The sequence below is a fragment of the Ailuropoda melanoleuca genome, chromosome 8 (genome assembly GCF_002007445.2).
Source record: "Ailuropoda melanoleuca isolate Jingjing chromosome 8, ASM200744v2, whole genome shotgun sequence".
NCBI classification, from domain to species: Eukaryota; Metazoa; Chordata; class Mammalia; order Carnivora; family Ursidae; genus Ailuropoda; species Ailuropoda melanoleuca.
In genome coordinates this window covers 102526371-102540511 of record NC_048225.1, presented here as the reverse complement: position 1 = coordinate 102540511, position 14141 = coordinate 102526371, and the positions used below count along the sequence as shown (strand labels likewise).

At 47.2% G+C, this 14141-nt stretch overlaps 1 protein-coding gene across 1 annotated transcript; it reads left to right on the top strand.

The window, feature by feature from the left end:
• The first annotated feature begins 7986 nt into the window (after positions 1–7986).
• Positions 7987–13183, top strand: LOC100481522 (NADH-cytochrome b5 reductase 1). Its single transcript, XM_002925431.4, has 9 exons — positions 7987–8071; positions 8381–8530; positions 8652–8724; positions 9190–9296; positions 9534–9663; positions 10360–10443; positions 11369–11454; positions 11913–12012; positions 12363–13183. Exons 1-9 carry the CDS (start codon positions 8057–8059, stop codon positions 12533–12535), a joined length of 918 nt encoding a protein of 305 aa, XP_002925477.1. The 5' UTR covers positions 7987–8056; the 3' UTR covers positions 12536–13183.
• The last annotated feature ends 958 nt before the right edge of the window (positions 13184–14141 follow it).

The window sequence follows — 14141 nt, the reverse complement described above, 5'->3', positions numbered from 1 at the left end:
AAATCAAAAAAGTATTTTAGCCACAAAAGGCAAAACCACGAGCTCAGTGAGTAAATCACGGCATGCATAAAATGTATCTAGAAAAATGTCTATAAAGAACAGAACTTGTGAGTCTCAAGTTTTAAGGAATTTCTACTAGGATTTCTTTTAACTTCATGATTCTATATATTTGAATTGTGGTGTTTTGTCACATTTAAGGTTTTACTTGGGATTTGTAATAGGAAGATGATCTGAACCCTCAAAGGGACTAGAGCCATACTTTGTAAATCTATGAATGTCTCAAATGCTCTCCACTCGGGATTTTGCCTCTATCACTTTACCAAAACAGCTCTGGTCAAGATTTCTAATGACCTCCTGGTTGCAAATTTTGAAATTTGTCAGCACTTGAAACCATGAGGTTTTCAAGGACTGAGCCCTGGATCATTTCGACATGAGGAGGCTGAGTAGATGAAGGGGAACCAGCACAGGTGAGCGAGAAAGAGCAGACCTAGAGATGGGAGGGAAGGAAAGCAAGTGAGTGTGACCTGACCTAACTGCTTTCAGCCCTTTTTAACGGTTTCTTCCGGTGTTTATTTGCATCCATATTTCCAAATAATATACATATGTTTCCATCGTTTCATTAGCTTAATACACAATTCCTTGCCATGACAGTTAAGGTGTTAGCCTTTTATGCTACTCTGCAAATTTAGACACCTATCCTTTCATTCTTCCCATATAGTTTTCTCCATGATCACATCCTGATGCTTACGGGAAGCATTCACTGCTGAACAAGTCATTGGCAGGCAGTCCTCCAAGGCGTTCCTCCGTGTCTTGGGCTCTCTTTTCAAGGATGTTTGTACAGCAAACAGCCTTGGAAGCTAGAGCTAGTGTCTCCAGCCCAGCAGGGGGCAGATTTGTTTTAAAAGACAGCAACTCTCTCTGGAGAGATTTAGAGACCTAGTACTGCAGAGACACTGCGGAATAATAAGGTCTCCTCTCCCTCCCCAGAGAAGATGTTTCCTGAACCAGGAAATACAGATAATGTCTCCCAGAGGGGCAAAGGTTGGGTTTGCAAGCAGTCCCCTTATAAGACTGAGAGTTTCCACAGTTTGGCATTTCTCAGCTGTGACACAGGTGCGCTGTTCTTCGCAGGAAGAACTTGGGGCAGGGAGCAAAGGGAATTATTGCATCATGAAGTCCAAGCTATCTGCTGTGTCATGGGTAATAGCAGTTTCTTTGTTTCCTTAGCAACTGGATTTATGAAAGTGTGGCAAGACAACCGAGCAGCTACACTGTGCTTAGGGATTGCTTGATTGTTTGATTTCACAGAAGCAATCTGTGATGATTTTTTTTTCATGTATAATTTTTCCTCGGGGCAGTGGTTATCTCTTTTATTATTTGCACTCTTGTAGGCACTCAGGATGCATCAGTAAGCAGACCAAGATGGCTACCCTTGTGGGGTGCATATACTAAAGTGGGCAAGGCAATGAGCAGAATACTTAAGTGTGAGGCAGAGAGATCGCAGGGACATGATCTGACTAAAGTTATGAAAGGATTACTCTGGCTGCTGTGTAGCAAATAGATTGTAGAGAAACGAGGAGGGAAACAGGGTTAATGAGGATGCTTCCACGGGCATCCAACTGAGAGAAGGTGGTTTAGACCAGAGTGGTGGCAGTGGAGGTGGTGAGAAGTGGTTAGATTTTTTATTTATTTTTTTAAAATTTTTTTTAAAGATTTTATTTATTTATTTGACAGAGATAGAGACAGCCAGCGAGAGAGGGAACACAAGCAGAGGGAGTGGGAGAGGAAGAAGCAGGCTCATAGCAGAAGAGCCTGATGTGGGGCTCGATCCCGCAACGCCGGGATCACGCCCTGAGCCGAAGACAGACGTTTAACCGCTGTGCCACCCAGGCGCCCCGAGAAGTGGTTAGATTTTTGAATACATTTTGAAAATCGATCCAAGAGCATTTCCTGAACGATTGGTTGTAGGGTTTGAGAAACAGTAAGAATAACTCCACAAAGCTTTTGACCAAATCACGGGAAAGATGGAGCTGCCTGCCACTGAAATAGGAAAGAATTTTTTATGTCTTTTAAGGGAATTTGGTAATTTTCTCATCAGGGCCTTGCACCTCCTTCATTATATTTATTCCTAGATAGTTTATATATTCTGTTGATATTAATATATTAAACTATTACTATAAGATTTGTACTTTATAGTTATCAATTATAATATAATGGACTTTTAAAAGGTTTATTTATTTATTTGAGAGAGACAGGATGAGCAGGGGGAGGTGCAGAGGGAGAAGGAGAGAGACAAGCAGACTCCCCGCTGAACACGGATCACCATGCAGGGCTCAATCTCATGACCCATGAGATCATGACCCATGGGACATGACCTGTGCCAAAATCAAGATTCCAATGATTAACCCACTGGGCCACCCAGGCATCCCAGACTTTTTAATATTTTAGTTTAATCTTGTATCCAGAAATCATCTTGAATTTTCTTTTTATTAATAATAGAGAGCTCATTGATTCTCTTGACCTCTCTATGCAGACACACACTATATGCCAATAATGACAATTTTGTCATGTTCAGTTCTTATTCCTCACTTATTTTTCTTATCTTGTTGCATTGGCTGGAACAGAGATTGGCAAACTATGGCCTGCATGTCAAATATTTCCTACTACCTGTTTTTGTAAATAAAGTTTTAATGGAACAGAGTCACTTTCATGCATTCATGTATTACCTGTGACTGCTTTCATGCTGCAACGACACAGCAGAATAATTGCAACACAGACCATATGTCCTAAAATATTTATTCTGTTCAACCCAAACAGAAAAAGTTTGCCAACTCCTGGCCTAGGATTTCCAATACCATATTAAATAATGGCTTGGATTACCGATATTCTAGCTTTGTTCCTGATTAGTGGAAATGTATCTAAAATATGATATTTGCAGTAGAATATTGATGTATAATCTTTATCAAGTTAAGCAAGTTCTCATCTATTCCTAGCTTCCTAAGAATTATGGGGTTGAATTTTATTAAATGTTTTGTCAGCAACTAATGAGATGATCGTGTGATCCTTCTCCATGAATCTGTTAATGCAGAGAATTTTATGTAGAGATTTCCTATCTTTACATTCTTGAGATAAATCCAACATGATTATGGTTTATTGTTTTGTGTTTATTTTAAAATAATTGTTGGGGCACCTGGGTGGTTCAGTTGGTTAAGGGTCTGCCTTCTGCTCGCCTCATGATGTTAGGGTCCTGGGATCAGGCCCCAGGTTGGGCTCCCTGCTCAGTGGGGAGTCTGCTTGTTCCTCTCCTCCTGCCCCTCCCCCAGCTTGTGCTCTCTCTGCTTTTCTCTCAAATAAATAAAGAAATCTTTAAAAAATAACAATAATAATTGTTGGAGGGGCACCTGGGTGGCCCAGTCAGTTAAGTGTCTGCCTCTTGGTTTTGGCTCAGGTCATGATCTCAGGGTCATGAGATCAGGCTCTGCACTCAGCATGGAGTCTGCTTGAGATTCTCTCTCCCTCTCTCTCTGCTCCTCTCACTCGTGCTCTCTCTCAAATAAATGAATAAATCTTTAAAATTAAAAAAAATCATAATTGTTGGATAGGGTTGCCTGGATGGCTCAGGCTCAGTCAGTTGAGCATCCAACTCTTGGTTTTGGCTCAGGTCATGATCTCAGGGTCGTGGGATCGAGCCCCACATCAGCTCCCCACACTGGGCTCCACACTCAGTGCTGAGTCTGCTTGAGATTCTCTCCTCTGCTCCCCCCCCCCGCTCACTCTCTCTATCTCACTCTCTCTCTCTCAAATAAATAAATAAATAAATAATGGTTGGCTATAATTTGCTAATATTTTATTTATTAATTTTACACTTATGTTCATTGAGATTGAACAATAATTTTCCTTTCTTGTGTTTTCTGTAATACCAGAACAGTGTATAACCCCCAAATATTTATTGAACCCCTAACATATGAAAGCACTTTGTGAGGTACTGGAAATATGTCAGTCCCTACCCCCATGGAGCTGAAAATTTAGGCAGGAAACAAAATGACTACAGAATGGATCAGATATAACCGTTGTGGTAAGTGCTAAGAAAAAGCAGAGTCAAAATGTCTAAAGAGACTGGGTTACTGGGGATAGGAGTGGCTGAAAAAACCTTCCTCTAAAGAACAGATGCTTTGGGGGCACCTGGGTGGCTCAGTCGGTTAAGCATCTGCCTTTGGCTCAGGTCATGATCTCAGGGTCCTGAGATCGAGTCCTACATCAGGCTCCCTGCTTAGCCTCTGCCCCTCACCCCACTCGTGCTCTCTCTTTCTCTCTCAAATAGATGAATAAATAAAACCTTAAAAAAAATAAAGAACAGATGCCTTAGTTCAGCTCTATATTAGTTTTCTACTGCTGCATGGTAAATCACCACAAATAGTAGCTAAAAATAACACAAAGTTATAATCACACAGTTTCTGTGGGTCAAGAGTCCAAGCACAGGTTATCTGGGTCCTATGGTTAGGATGAAAACAAGGTGTCAGCGAGGGCTACAATCTCCCCTGAGGCTCAGAATCTTCTTCCAAGCTCATTCAGATTGTTGGCAGAATTGAGTCCGTTGTGACTATAAGATTAAAGTCCTAGTTTTCTTGCCGGCTGTCGTCTGGGGGCTTGCTCTTAGCATCTCAAGGCGGCCCTCAGGTACCAGCTCCATGGCCCTTTCTCAACATGGCAGTTTCCTCCTTCAAATCCAGCAGGCAAATCTCTCAGGGGTCTACCAAGTCAAGTCATCTATAAAGTGACCTAATGAAGTGAGTGACTGTCCCATTATGGTCAGAAGTCCCGCCCACACTCAAAGGCAAGAGAGTCTACAGGTCACGTCCAACAGGGTTAGGAATCTTGGGCACCATCTTAGAATTGTGCGTGCAACAATCTCTGAATAAGTTAGAAAAACCGAGGTGAAGGGTGGGCGGAAGGACAGGGGATGAATGTTCTAGGCAAAAGGAATGGTACTTGCAAAGACTACGAAGACCCTAGTAAAATGATTGTTTGAGAAAATGAAAGAGAGTGTGGCTAAAGGGGAGAAAGCAGATGGAGTCTGTTACCACGTGAGGAAGAAAAGCTAGAGAGGGACCCTTCTTTTAGGGAGCCTGGAGGCTACGCCTGATGTTTATTCTAAGAACAATGGGAAGCCAAGAGTGGGGTTTTGGTTATGTTTCTTTTTTAAAGATTGGAACCCCCAGGGGCGCCTGGGTGGCACAGCGGTTAGGCGTCTGCCTTCGGCTCAGGGCGTGATCCCGGCGTTGTGGGATCGAGCCACATCCGGCTCTTCCGCTATGAGCCTGCTTCTTCCTCTCCCACTCCCCCTGCTTGTGTTCCCTCTCTCGCTGGCTGTCTCTATCTCTGTCAAATAAATAAATAAAAATCTTTAAAAAAAAAAAAAAGATTGGAACCCCCAGATTATTAATTCCTCTAAAGAGGGTCTGTGTCTTATGGAACTCTATATCCCCCAATGTCTAAACTAGTGCCTGAAAAATGATAGGCACTCAGCAAATGTGTTCTGTGTTGGTTTTTCCCATTTGTCAACTTTCTGTTTCTTGGATTCCACCGGTTTCATAACCCAGCGGCTCCTGCCTGCCTCTGATCCTTTTGTTAACACCCCTGTTGAAATCCATTCTCCGACGCCCTGACCTCAACCCCCACACTAAATGCTCATATCTGCTTCTTTGATCTACACTCTGAAAGTAAGAGATGAACCCTCCACCATCCAGGACTATAGGTTTCTCCCTGGACAGAGCACCCTACCTGAGAGGGAGCAACAGAGCTCCCTGATAACAACTACCCACCTTCCTTTTAATCAGTAGGACCCCCTGGGAATTAATACTATGATTCACCCAGGAATATCTACAGACTTAGAGATTGCTGTGCTTTTGGGACACTGGGCCTCAAATACCTTCTACAAGCAACTTATTATAGTGGTTAGGAGTATAGCCTTGTTTTTTCAGTAAATAAATTTGTAAGGGGAAAAAAAGGCAAGCAAGAGATGGAGGGGACATATATACATTTAAAAATACCTAAGAGACATAAACAAATTGCAATGTGTGAACTTTATTTGGATTCTGACTCAAACAACACATTTTAAAAATATAAACCAGACAGAGACAGTACAGGAAGTAGAAAACTACAGAGCAATATTTCTCATGAATATGGCTGTAAAAATTATCAACAAAATACTAATCAAATACAAGAATGTATAAAAAGAACAATACACCAGAACCAAGTGAGGCTTATCCCAGGAAAGCAGCATTGGCTCAATATTAACGACAGAAAACCCAACATAATCCACTATATTATAATTTAAAGATGATCATATCAATTGATAAAGAATAAAATATTTGGCGAAGTTTAGGATCCATGCAAGATAAAAACTCTTAGAAAACTAGGAATAGAAGGGAGCTTCCTCAGCCTGATAAAAGGCAGCTACAAAACAAACGAACACCTACAGCTAACATCAGACTTAATGGTGAAAGAGTGAATGCTTTCTCCCTAACACTGGGAACAAGGTGGTACTAGTACTGGAAGTACTAGTGTGTGCCGTAAGGCAAGGAAAACAAAAAGCATACAGACTGGAAAGGAAGAAACGAAACTATCTCTATTCACAGGTGACATGATTGTCTGTATAGACAATTCTAAGAAATCTACCAAAAACAAAACAAAACAAAACCCTTAGAACAAATGAATGATTTTAACAAGATCACAGAATACAAGGTCAACACATGGAAATCAATCTATTTCTATCTAATAATGTACAACTAGAAATCAAAATTTTAAGAAGCAATGGCATTTAAAATAGCACCCCTCTATGATGGCCTGAATTGTGTCACCCGCCCCCTCAAAATTCACATATTGAAGTCCTAGCCTCTAGCCTCAGAATGTAACTGTATTCGGGGATAGAGTCTTTAAAGAGGTCAGGAAGGTGGGCCCTAATCCAATATGACTAGTGGCCTTATAAGGAGAGGAGATTAGGAAACAAACACACAGAGATAAATGTGAAAATACGAGAAGATATATATCTACCAGCCTAGGCAAGAGACCTCAGAAGAAACCAAGGGCAAATGTCAGTCTGGTTGGGAAACTGTATGAGAAAGAATGGCTATCTTGGCAAATGTGTGGCTCCGGTGGCTCTCAGTATCTATTTCTGACTCCTCTGGTCCCATTTTGCTGCCCACAGAGCTCAGCTCTAAAACCCTATCAGTGCTATCTTCTGAGCCATTAAGGTATCTGACATCTGTCAAGTGTTTTGCTCCCTAACAGGAAGTACACTAGGCACATTACAGATCTCGTTTAAGCCTCACAACAACCCCAATGGACTAGACAGACAAGAGCACACATGCACTTCTGGATGGGGAATCACGGAGAAGTCAAGACAGGTCACAGAGCCAGTACGTGCCCGAGGCCAGATTCTGGTCTGCCTCCACAGCCCAGGTCGCTCACCCTGAGGTTAGGAGAAACCAGATCAGGACAAGAAGCTGGATTTGGACCCAAAGGAAGCTACTCAGTGGCCCCGATGGTCTGGCGCTTATAAGCAAAACCAGTCAAGCGGGACGGGGAAATGAAGTTGCCATGCCACACTGTTCATTCCTGAAGGAACCCCCACCAGACGGTTCAATTCTGTTGCAATTCATTCTGTTGGAAAACTAAGGGAATTTCAGCCTTCCTGCTCAGCTGTGGGCCCCCAGGTATGGCTTAGTGCCAGACAGCTTTCTGGGCAGCATCCGCAGGCTCAGATTTCCAGTGCCCCACCTTTGACGGGACTCCCCTCTTGTTCGGGGTCAGCGGATCAAGTGGCAGGGACAGAAGGCTAGGAAGGGAAGGAGAGGGAGATCTGCGGTCTTAAAAGATCTTGAATTAATCCAGGGGCTACTGAGCCCCCGGCCCCCGAGTCTGGGAGCAAAGGGGTGGGGCGCAAAGTCACTCCGCCCGCCACCCCCGCCCTCACCAGGCCCCGCCTCCTGCCCGCCCCGCGGCGCATTGTGGGATCTGTCCGCGGGCCTGGCGGCGAAGGACGAGGTGTGCGGTCATGGGCTTCCAGCCGGTGAGACCCTTGCTCCGTGCCCTGCACCAGGGGACACCGCCCCATCTGGTTCTGAGCACTCCGATCTGGACCAGGGGCTCTCACCGCCGACCCCGCCCCGTAGGGCGCTGCACCTGCCCTGGATGCCGGGGTCCCGGTACCGCACAGTCGGGCTCGGGACCCTGCCCAGGCTACCCTTCTGGCCCTGACAGGCTCCCGCGCTGGAGCTCGGGATCGCCATCCCTGGAGCGGCCGGTCGTACGGGACAGTCACCACCCAGTCCCCGGCTCTTCCCCAGCATGATGGTCACGCTGCCTCCTCTACCCACAGAGCCCTGTCCTGCTGGCCTCCTTGGGGGTGGGGCTGCTGACTCTGCTCAGCCTGGCTTTGGGCTCCTACTTGATTCGGAGGTCCCGCCGGCCAAAGGTCACTCTCCTGGACCCCAATGAGAAATACCTGCTGCGACTTCTAGACAAGACGGTAAGTTGTGAAAGAGGGAGCCCGGTAGCGGGGGGACCATCCACTGGGGTTGGGATGCCCCAAGGGACTTTGCGGCACCAGACCTGCCTGGTGAAACGTGTGTGTGTCATCCATTCTTCAGACTGTGAGCCACAACACCAAGAGGTTCCGCTTTGCCCTGCCCACCGCCCACCACATTCTGGGGCTGCCTGTGGGTAAGGAAAGTGTGGAATGGGCTCCTTTCCCTGGTATCCTAACAGGGTGACTCCCCTTCCCTACCCAGTTATGGATCCATGAGGTACCACTGACCCTTGGACCACTCCAGGGTGTGGCTTCTGTGCCCCCAGACATGCTTCACACTCACCAGTTCTTCCCCCTTCCTGCAGGATTTGATTATACCTCCCCCTGAGCAAACACTAATTTTTTTCTCATTGCTCAGACCCTCAGTTCACCTGCTGCTGCTAAGGTCCTGGCAGCAACTGATGAGTTTCTCCAATGGGGGGCTTAGGAGGGGGACAACTGGTGGCCCAAAGGGGTCCTTCCTGCCTGGTAGCTCATTGGAACCATGCTAGGAAGCAAGACATCTTTGTTCTCTGAAAACTCCTTAAGTGTTTCGAAAGCTAACAGGAATGCCGCTCGTCTACAAGCAGCCCTTATGTAGCTCTCCACGTGTTCCCCAGGCAAACATGTCTACCTTTCTGCCCGGATCGATGGCGGCCTGGTCATCAGGCCATACACTCCTGTCACCAGTGATGAGGACCAAGGCTACGTGGATCTTGTCATCAAGGTAAGGGGGTAGGAAGGAGCCCCAGGAGCTCCTCATCCTTCTCTTTCTGGGATTTGTAAACTTCCAAGAATTGTTTGATTGCAGGTGACACGTGTCCTTTGGGCATATGAAGAAATTACATGGATTGGGGAAGAGACACATGCGTAATTCCTGCCCCCGCTTCAGGGAGGATCGGTCGGCAGGCGGCTCAGAAGTCGTGACATTCCAAATAAAGTATGTTCCGTTCTGTTTTATCAGATCTACCTGAAGGGCGTGCACCCCAAATTTCCTGAGGGAGGAAAGATGTCTCAGTACCTGAATAGCCTGAAGATTGGGGATGTGGTGGAGTTTCGAGGGCCAAGTGGGCTGCTCACTTACACTGGAAAAGGTAATGGCCTCTCTCCTCCCCAAGCCCGTCTCCCACTTCTCCAGTGCCCATTGTTGTCTTGGCACAGTGCGGCCGAGCGTGTGTGTGAATGTGCGCACGTGGGGGAGGCCCAGAGCTGCCCTTCCTTTAAACATAGCACTGATATGGTAGAGAGGCATACTCCTCAGCTGCATTTGCCACAGGGATCGGTTCCCTCTCCACTAGAATTCTCCAGCCATGACTGCTGTGGAGATGCCTAAAGCAAACCCAGATCTCTGTTTCCGTCCCTCAGAGATTCACTTCTTAGGCTGAGCGGTTCAGATAGCTGGAGATAGCTTGCTTTCTTCCCTGCCCCTGGGAACAGCTGTGTGCATTAGCAAGCCTCGGGAGCTGCCCTGTGCCACTTGGGAAAACATTCATACCTGGCCCCATGCCTGTCGCCCTCACCAGGGAGTGACCCTCTGCCAGAGGCAGCTAATGACTCACTGTGTGGCCCTAAACTGACTTAATATGGGACAGATAGTCCTGGCCCCGTTGTCCCTCAAGTGTATTGTTGTCAGGGCCGCTCAACTCAAACACCACCCAAGCTCCGGGATCCGATTTCATAGCAGCTGCTAAACTGGCCCGGGACATATTTTGAGTTCTGTATTTAAATAGTTTTCTTATTTCCCTGTATTGACTTTTTTCTTCCACCCCTCTCTTCACTTGACTTTTCAGGGAATTTTAGCATTCAGCCCAACAAAAAATCTCCACCAGAGCCCCAGGTAGCAAAGAAACTGGGGATGATTGCCGGCGGAACAGGTGTGTGTCACTTGAGGGGCCATTCTCTCCCACCATTGTGGATTGTTGCCGTGAAAACACCCAAGTGATTCTCAGAAGGTTTGGTAATCATAGCCAAGCTGTTAATCAGGGGATTCCTGGCAATGCCTAGAACTTCCCAGTGTCTGAAAAAATCATAATCAGGTAGAAAGCAAACAAAACAAAAAAACAATTGTTTTTTAACTAATAGAATGAGAGAAATAAATCATGTGGGCGCTCCCAAGACCTCCAATTGAATGAATTTAATAATCTTTAGGTGACGATAGAGAAGCAGCTAGAAATAGGGAAGTCGAGAAGGAAGAAAATGAACAAACATTGGACGTTTCTAAAGATTAGAAACTATGCTAGTCACTTTCCATGTGTATCTCTGAAGTAGATACTAGTCTTCCCATTTTACAGATGAAAACAGTGAAGGTTCAGAGAGGTCCACTGGTTTCCACAGGGTTGAATAGTGACGGCCAGAGGCAGGGTTAGTATCTAGCTCTGTCCGGTTCCAGAGCACATGCTCCCAGCCCACAAGCCCAGTGTTCCCGAACCTTCATCATTGAATCAGTAGGTAGGTACTTATAGTTTTCTGTGACATTTGAGTCCCAGACTCCAATAGATTTCAGAGGAAGAGTCTGAGATTGGTTCCTTAGAAGGATTTCAACAGTATAACCTTATGTGAATAGAGAGCATGACCATAGTTCGCCTGTCAGATACGAAGTTGAGCGTCGGGTCAAGGGCATCTCTGCCCCGGAATGTCCATGCTGCAGGACATACAGGAGGACAGAGGATTAAGGTACTCAAGGAAGACGGAGTGGAGTGGTGAAGGAGTAGGATGAAGATGAAAGGTTGATCAGCTAAGGCGCGAGGACAGGGGAGGGGCTGCGGCCAGCCTGTCTCATCGTGGGCTGTCTGTTTGCAGGAATCACTCCGATGCTACAGCTGATCCAGGCCATCCTGAAAGACCCTGAAGATCCAACCCAGTGCTCTCTGCTTTTTGCCAACCAGGTGGGTTTACTTTCGTCAGGCCTTGGTCTTCAGAGTTGTGGCAGAGGCAAGCTGAGAGGTGTGACCCTGGCAGGCCCAGCCAGTCCAGTGCCTGTTGTGGCCTCTGCCCAAGGTCCCCCTGCAAGGGAGAGGACCCTCTCCTGCCACCAGGAGGATGGAGCACTGAGCCAAATTCCTTCCCTGGCCCCCCAGGGAAAACGAAAAGAAAACATTTAAGGAACCTAGTTCCAAGTGTAGAAAGCTGCTCCTTGGATTTCCTTTGTTAACTCTTCCATCTTTATTCCTTCATACTGTGTAAATAAGAACTACTCGCTTCCCGTTCCCCTCGTGCTACCTCTCTGAACGTCTTGCTTCTTCCCTAGAACTTTAGCCTTCTATTTCCATCTGGCTGGAAAGTCGAGAGAACTTCTTTTACGTGCGCCTGCGGGGGTTCCTAAAGACTTGGCTTCCCCTTTCAGACTGAAAAGGACATAATCTTGCGGGAGGACCTGGAGGAGCTGCAGGCCCGATACCCCAGTCGCTTTAAGCTTTGGTTCACTCTGGATCACCCCCCAGAAGGTACCCTCCCCCTTTCTGGACATCTCCAGATCAGGGCCTTCTCCTCTCTGGGGCTTCTGATTTCAGTAAAACCACCCCTCTGACCCTGCCAAACGCCCAAGTGTGAGTACACAGACGTGGTGTTCTCCTGGGCCCTTTCCTTCTGATGCCTGTTTCTGGAAGGAGGGGGGAGGCTGGCCGGGGCGCTGTGAACCTGAAGCGGGCTGAGTATACCCACCTAGCTACTGCTACAACTTGATCCCTTCTCAAGAGGCTTGACACTGGAGTCACCCCTCCCCACCTTATGGTACCCTACCCCCTTGCCAGCATGCATCTGGAGTGTCTGCTTTCTCCTCTCCTCTGTACTGCAGACTGGGCCTACAGCAAGGGCTTTGTGACGGCCGACATGATCCGGGAGCATCTGCCCGCCCCAGGGGACGACGTGCTGCTGCTGCTCTGTGGGCCACCCCCGATGGTGCAGCTGGCCTGCCATCCCAACTTGGACAAACTGGGCTACTCACAGAAGATGCGATTCACCTACTGAGTGTCCTGCTGCCTGGTCGTGTTTCCCTGGTCCTGTTCCCTGCAATTGTCCTCCATCAGGACTCAGATGCTATAAGCCCTAGATCCCTTTCCTGACAGTGTCAGCTTTCTTGCCTTACTCTGGAGCCGAAATCTGGATGATCCCCACAGCAACAACATTCTTGTAGCCAAGGAAGAGGGTCAGGGCTGTGTAGTTCCCTGGAAGGCCCCCCTACATCTCCCTGTGATAGAAGGCCCAGGTCAGGCCCATGGAGCCATTTCTTCCACGGGTCCGAAAGAAGGAAGCATGCACATTCATCCCAAGACTAGCTAGTTCCTTCATAGCGTCACACTGTGTGTCTGTGATGAAAGGAACAATTTGTGTCATGGGTTTTCCTTAATATCTGGGGCTTAACCCAAGCAGATTCTGCGCGTGCGAGCGCAAGTTGACCGGCCTCACAGACCTAGTGTCATAGAGATTGCGGGAAAGGAGAAAATGATTTCTTTAGGCCTCAGAGAAGGGAACCTGAACTCTGTATGTGTGTGCCTGTCTCTCCCTGCGCCTGCCCAGGCTGGAAGGAGATGGCTACCCACAGTCTGAGACGGCAGCTTGTGGCAGAAACCTCTGGCTATGCAAATAAATGGGCCTCAGGCCCCTGTGTTATACCAAGGGGTTGTTGTGTTTGCGGTCCTTGTTTCTAAGGCTTTTCACGCCCTGCAATCCTGGGAGGAAGTATTTCCCAGCACAGAATTTGTCCCAGGACTTCCAGAGAACTTTGGAGCGGTAGAGCCATGTCCTGAAATACGACCTGCCACCAAACTCAGAGGTCACTTCACAGCTGCCTCAGCAGAGCCAGAAGCTCCGCTTCTCCCCAGAGGCTTCTAAAGGTGGGGGAGGAGGACGCAAGTTAGAGGGAATGCTTTCTGAACCCAGGTATGATCACAGTGGTCCCTTGGTTCAGCCACTCTTTCCCTGCCTTCTCTTGGCCCTTCCTTCACCGTGCTTCTCCTGCAGGTACCTGGCAAACGAATTAAAGTAGTGTCTTTCTGTTTGGAAGGAAACTTTCTCCTTTAAATAGTAACCTGATCTCACCAGCCCCAGCCAGACTTGGCGCCTGGAGAGAGTTGGCCTCCCCCAGGCCCTTCTATCCTGACTGCCCTTCTCTTCTGCTATGATAATCCATCCCCCTTCTCCCAGGGTTGGACTAGGGCAGCTTCCTCAGATCTTCTTGGTCAGTCCCAGTGGGACAGAACAATGAATCAATCTCAGGAGGAAGGTGGGCATTGCTTCTCTGCAGGGAACTGCATGTTGCTTTCCGTGGGGCCCCAAAAGAAGGCTTGTGGGACCCGCAGAATTCACCCCTCCATATTAGCAGAGTCATCAGTAAATGCTGTTACTAAGTATTCCATCAAACATTTTGATCAGCTAGTATGTGCATGCCTCTGTGCTCTGTGAGACACTTGGCCACCTCACCTCCAGAAAGAAATATCTTGCATTGGATTGTTAGGCTCAAATAGTGAAGCAGCCCAACAAAGAGAATTTCCCATACAAAAGCTCACCATTCCTCGTCTTACATGGGTTTCTGCCTCATTCACTCAACATACAAACATTTATCAAGGGCCTGCCA

Coding starts and splice junctions, on each gene's coding strand:
- LOC100481522 (XM_002925431.4), top strand. Junction 8,531..8,651: donor TGCGACTTCTAGACAAGACG/GTAAGTTGTGAA, acceptor TCCATTCTTCAG/ACTGTGAGCCACAACACCAA. Junction 12,013..12,362: donor TCTGGATCACCCCCCAGAAG/GTACCCTCCCCC, acceptor TCTGTACTGCAG/ACTGGGCCTACAGCAAGGGC.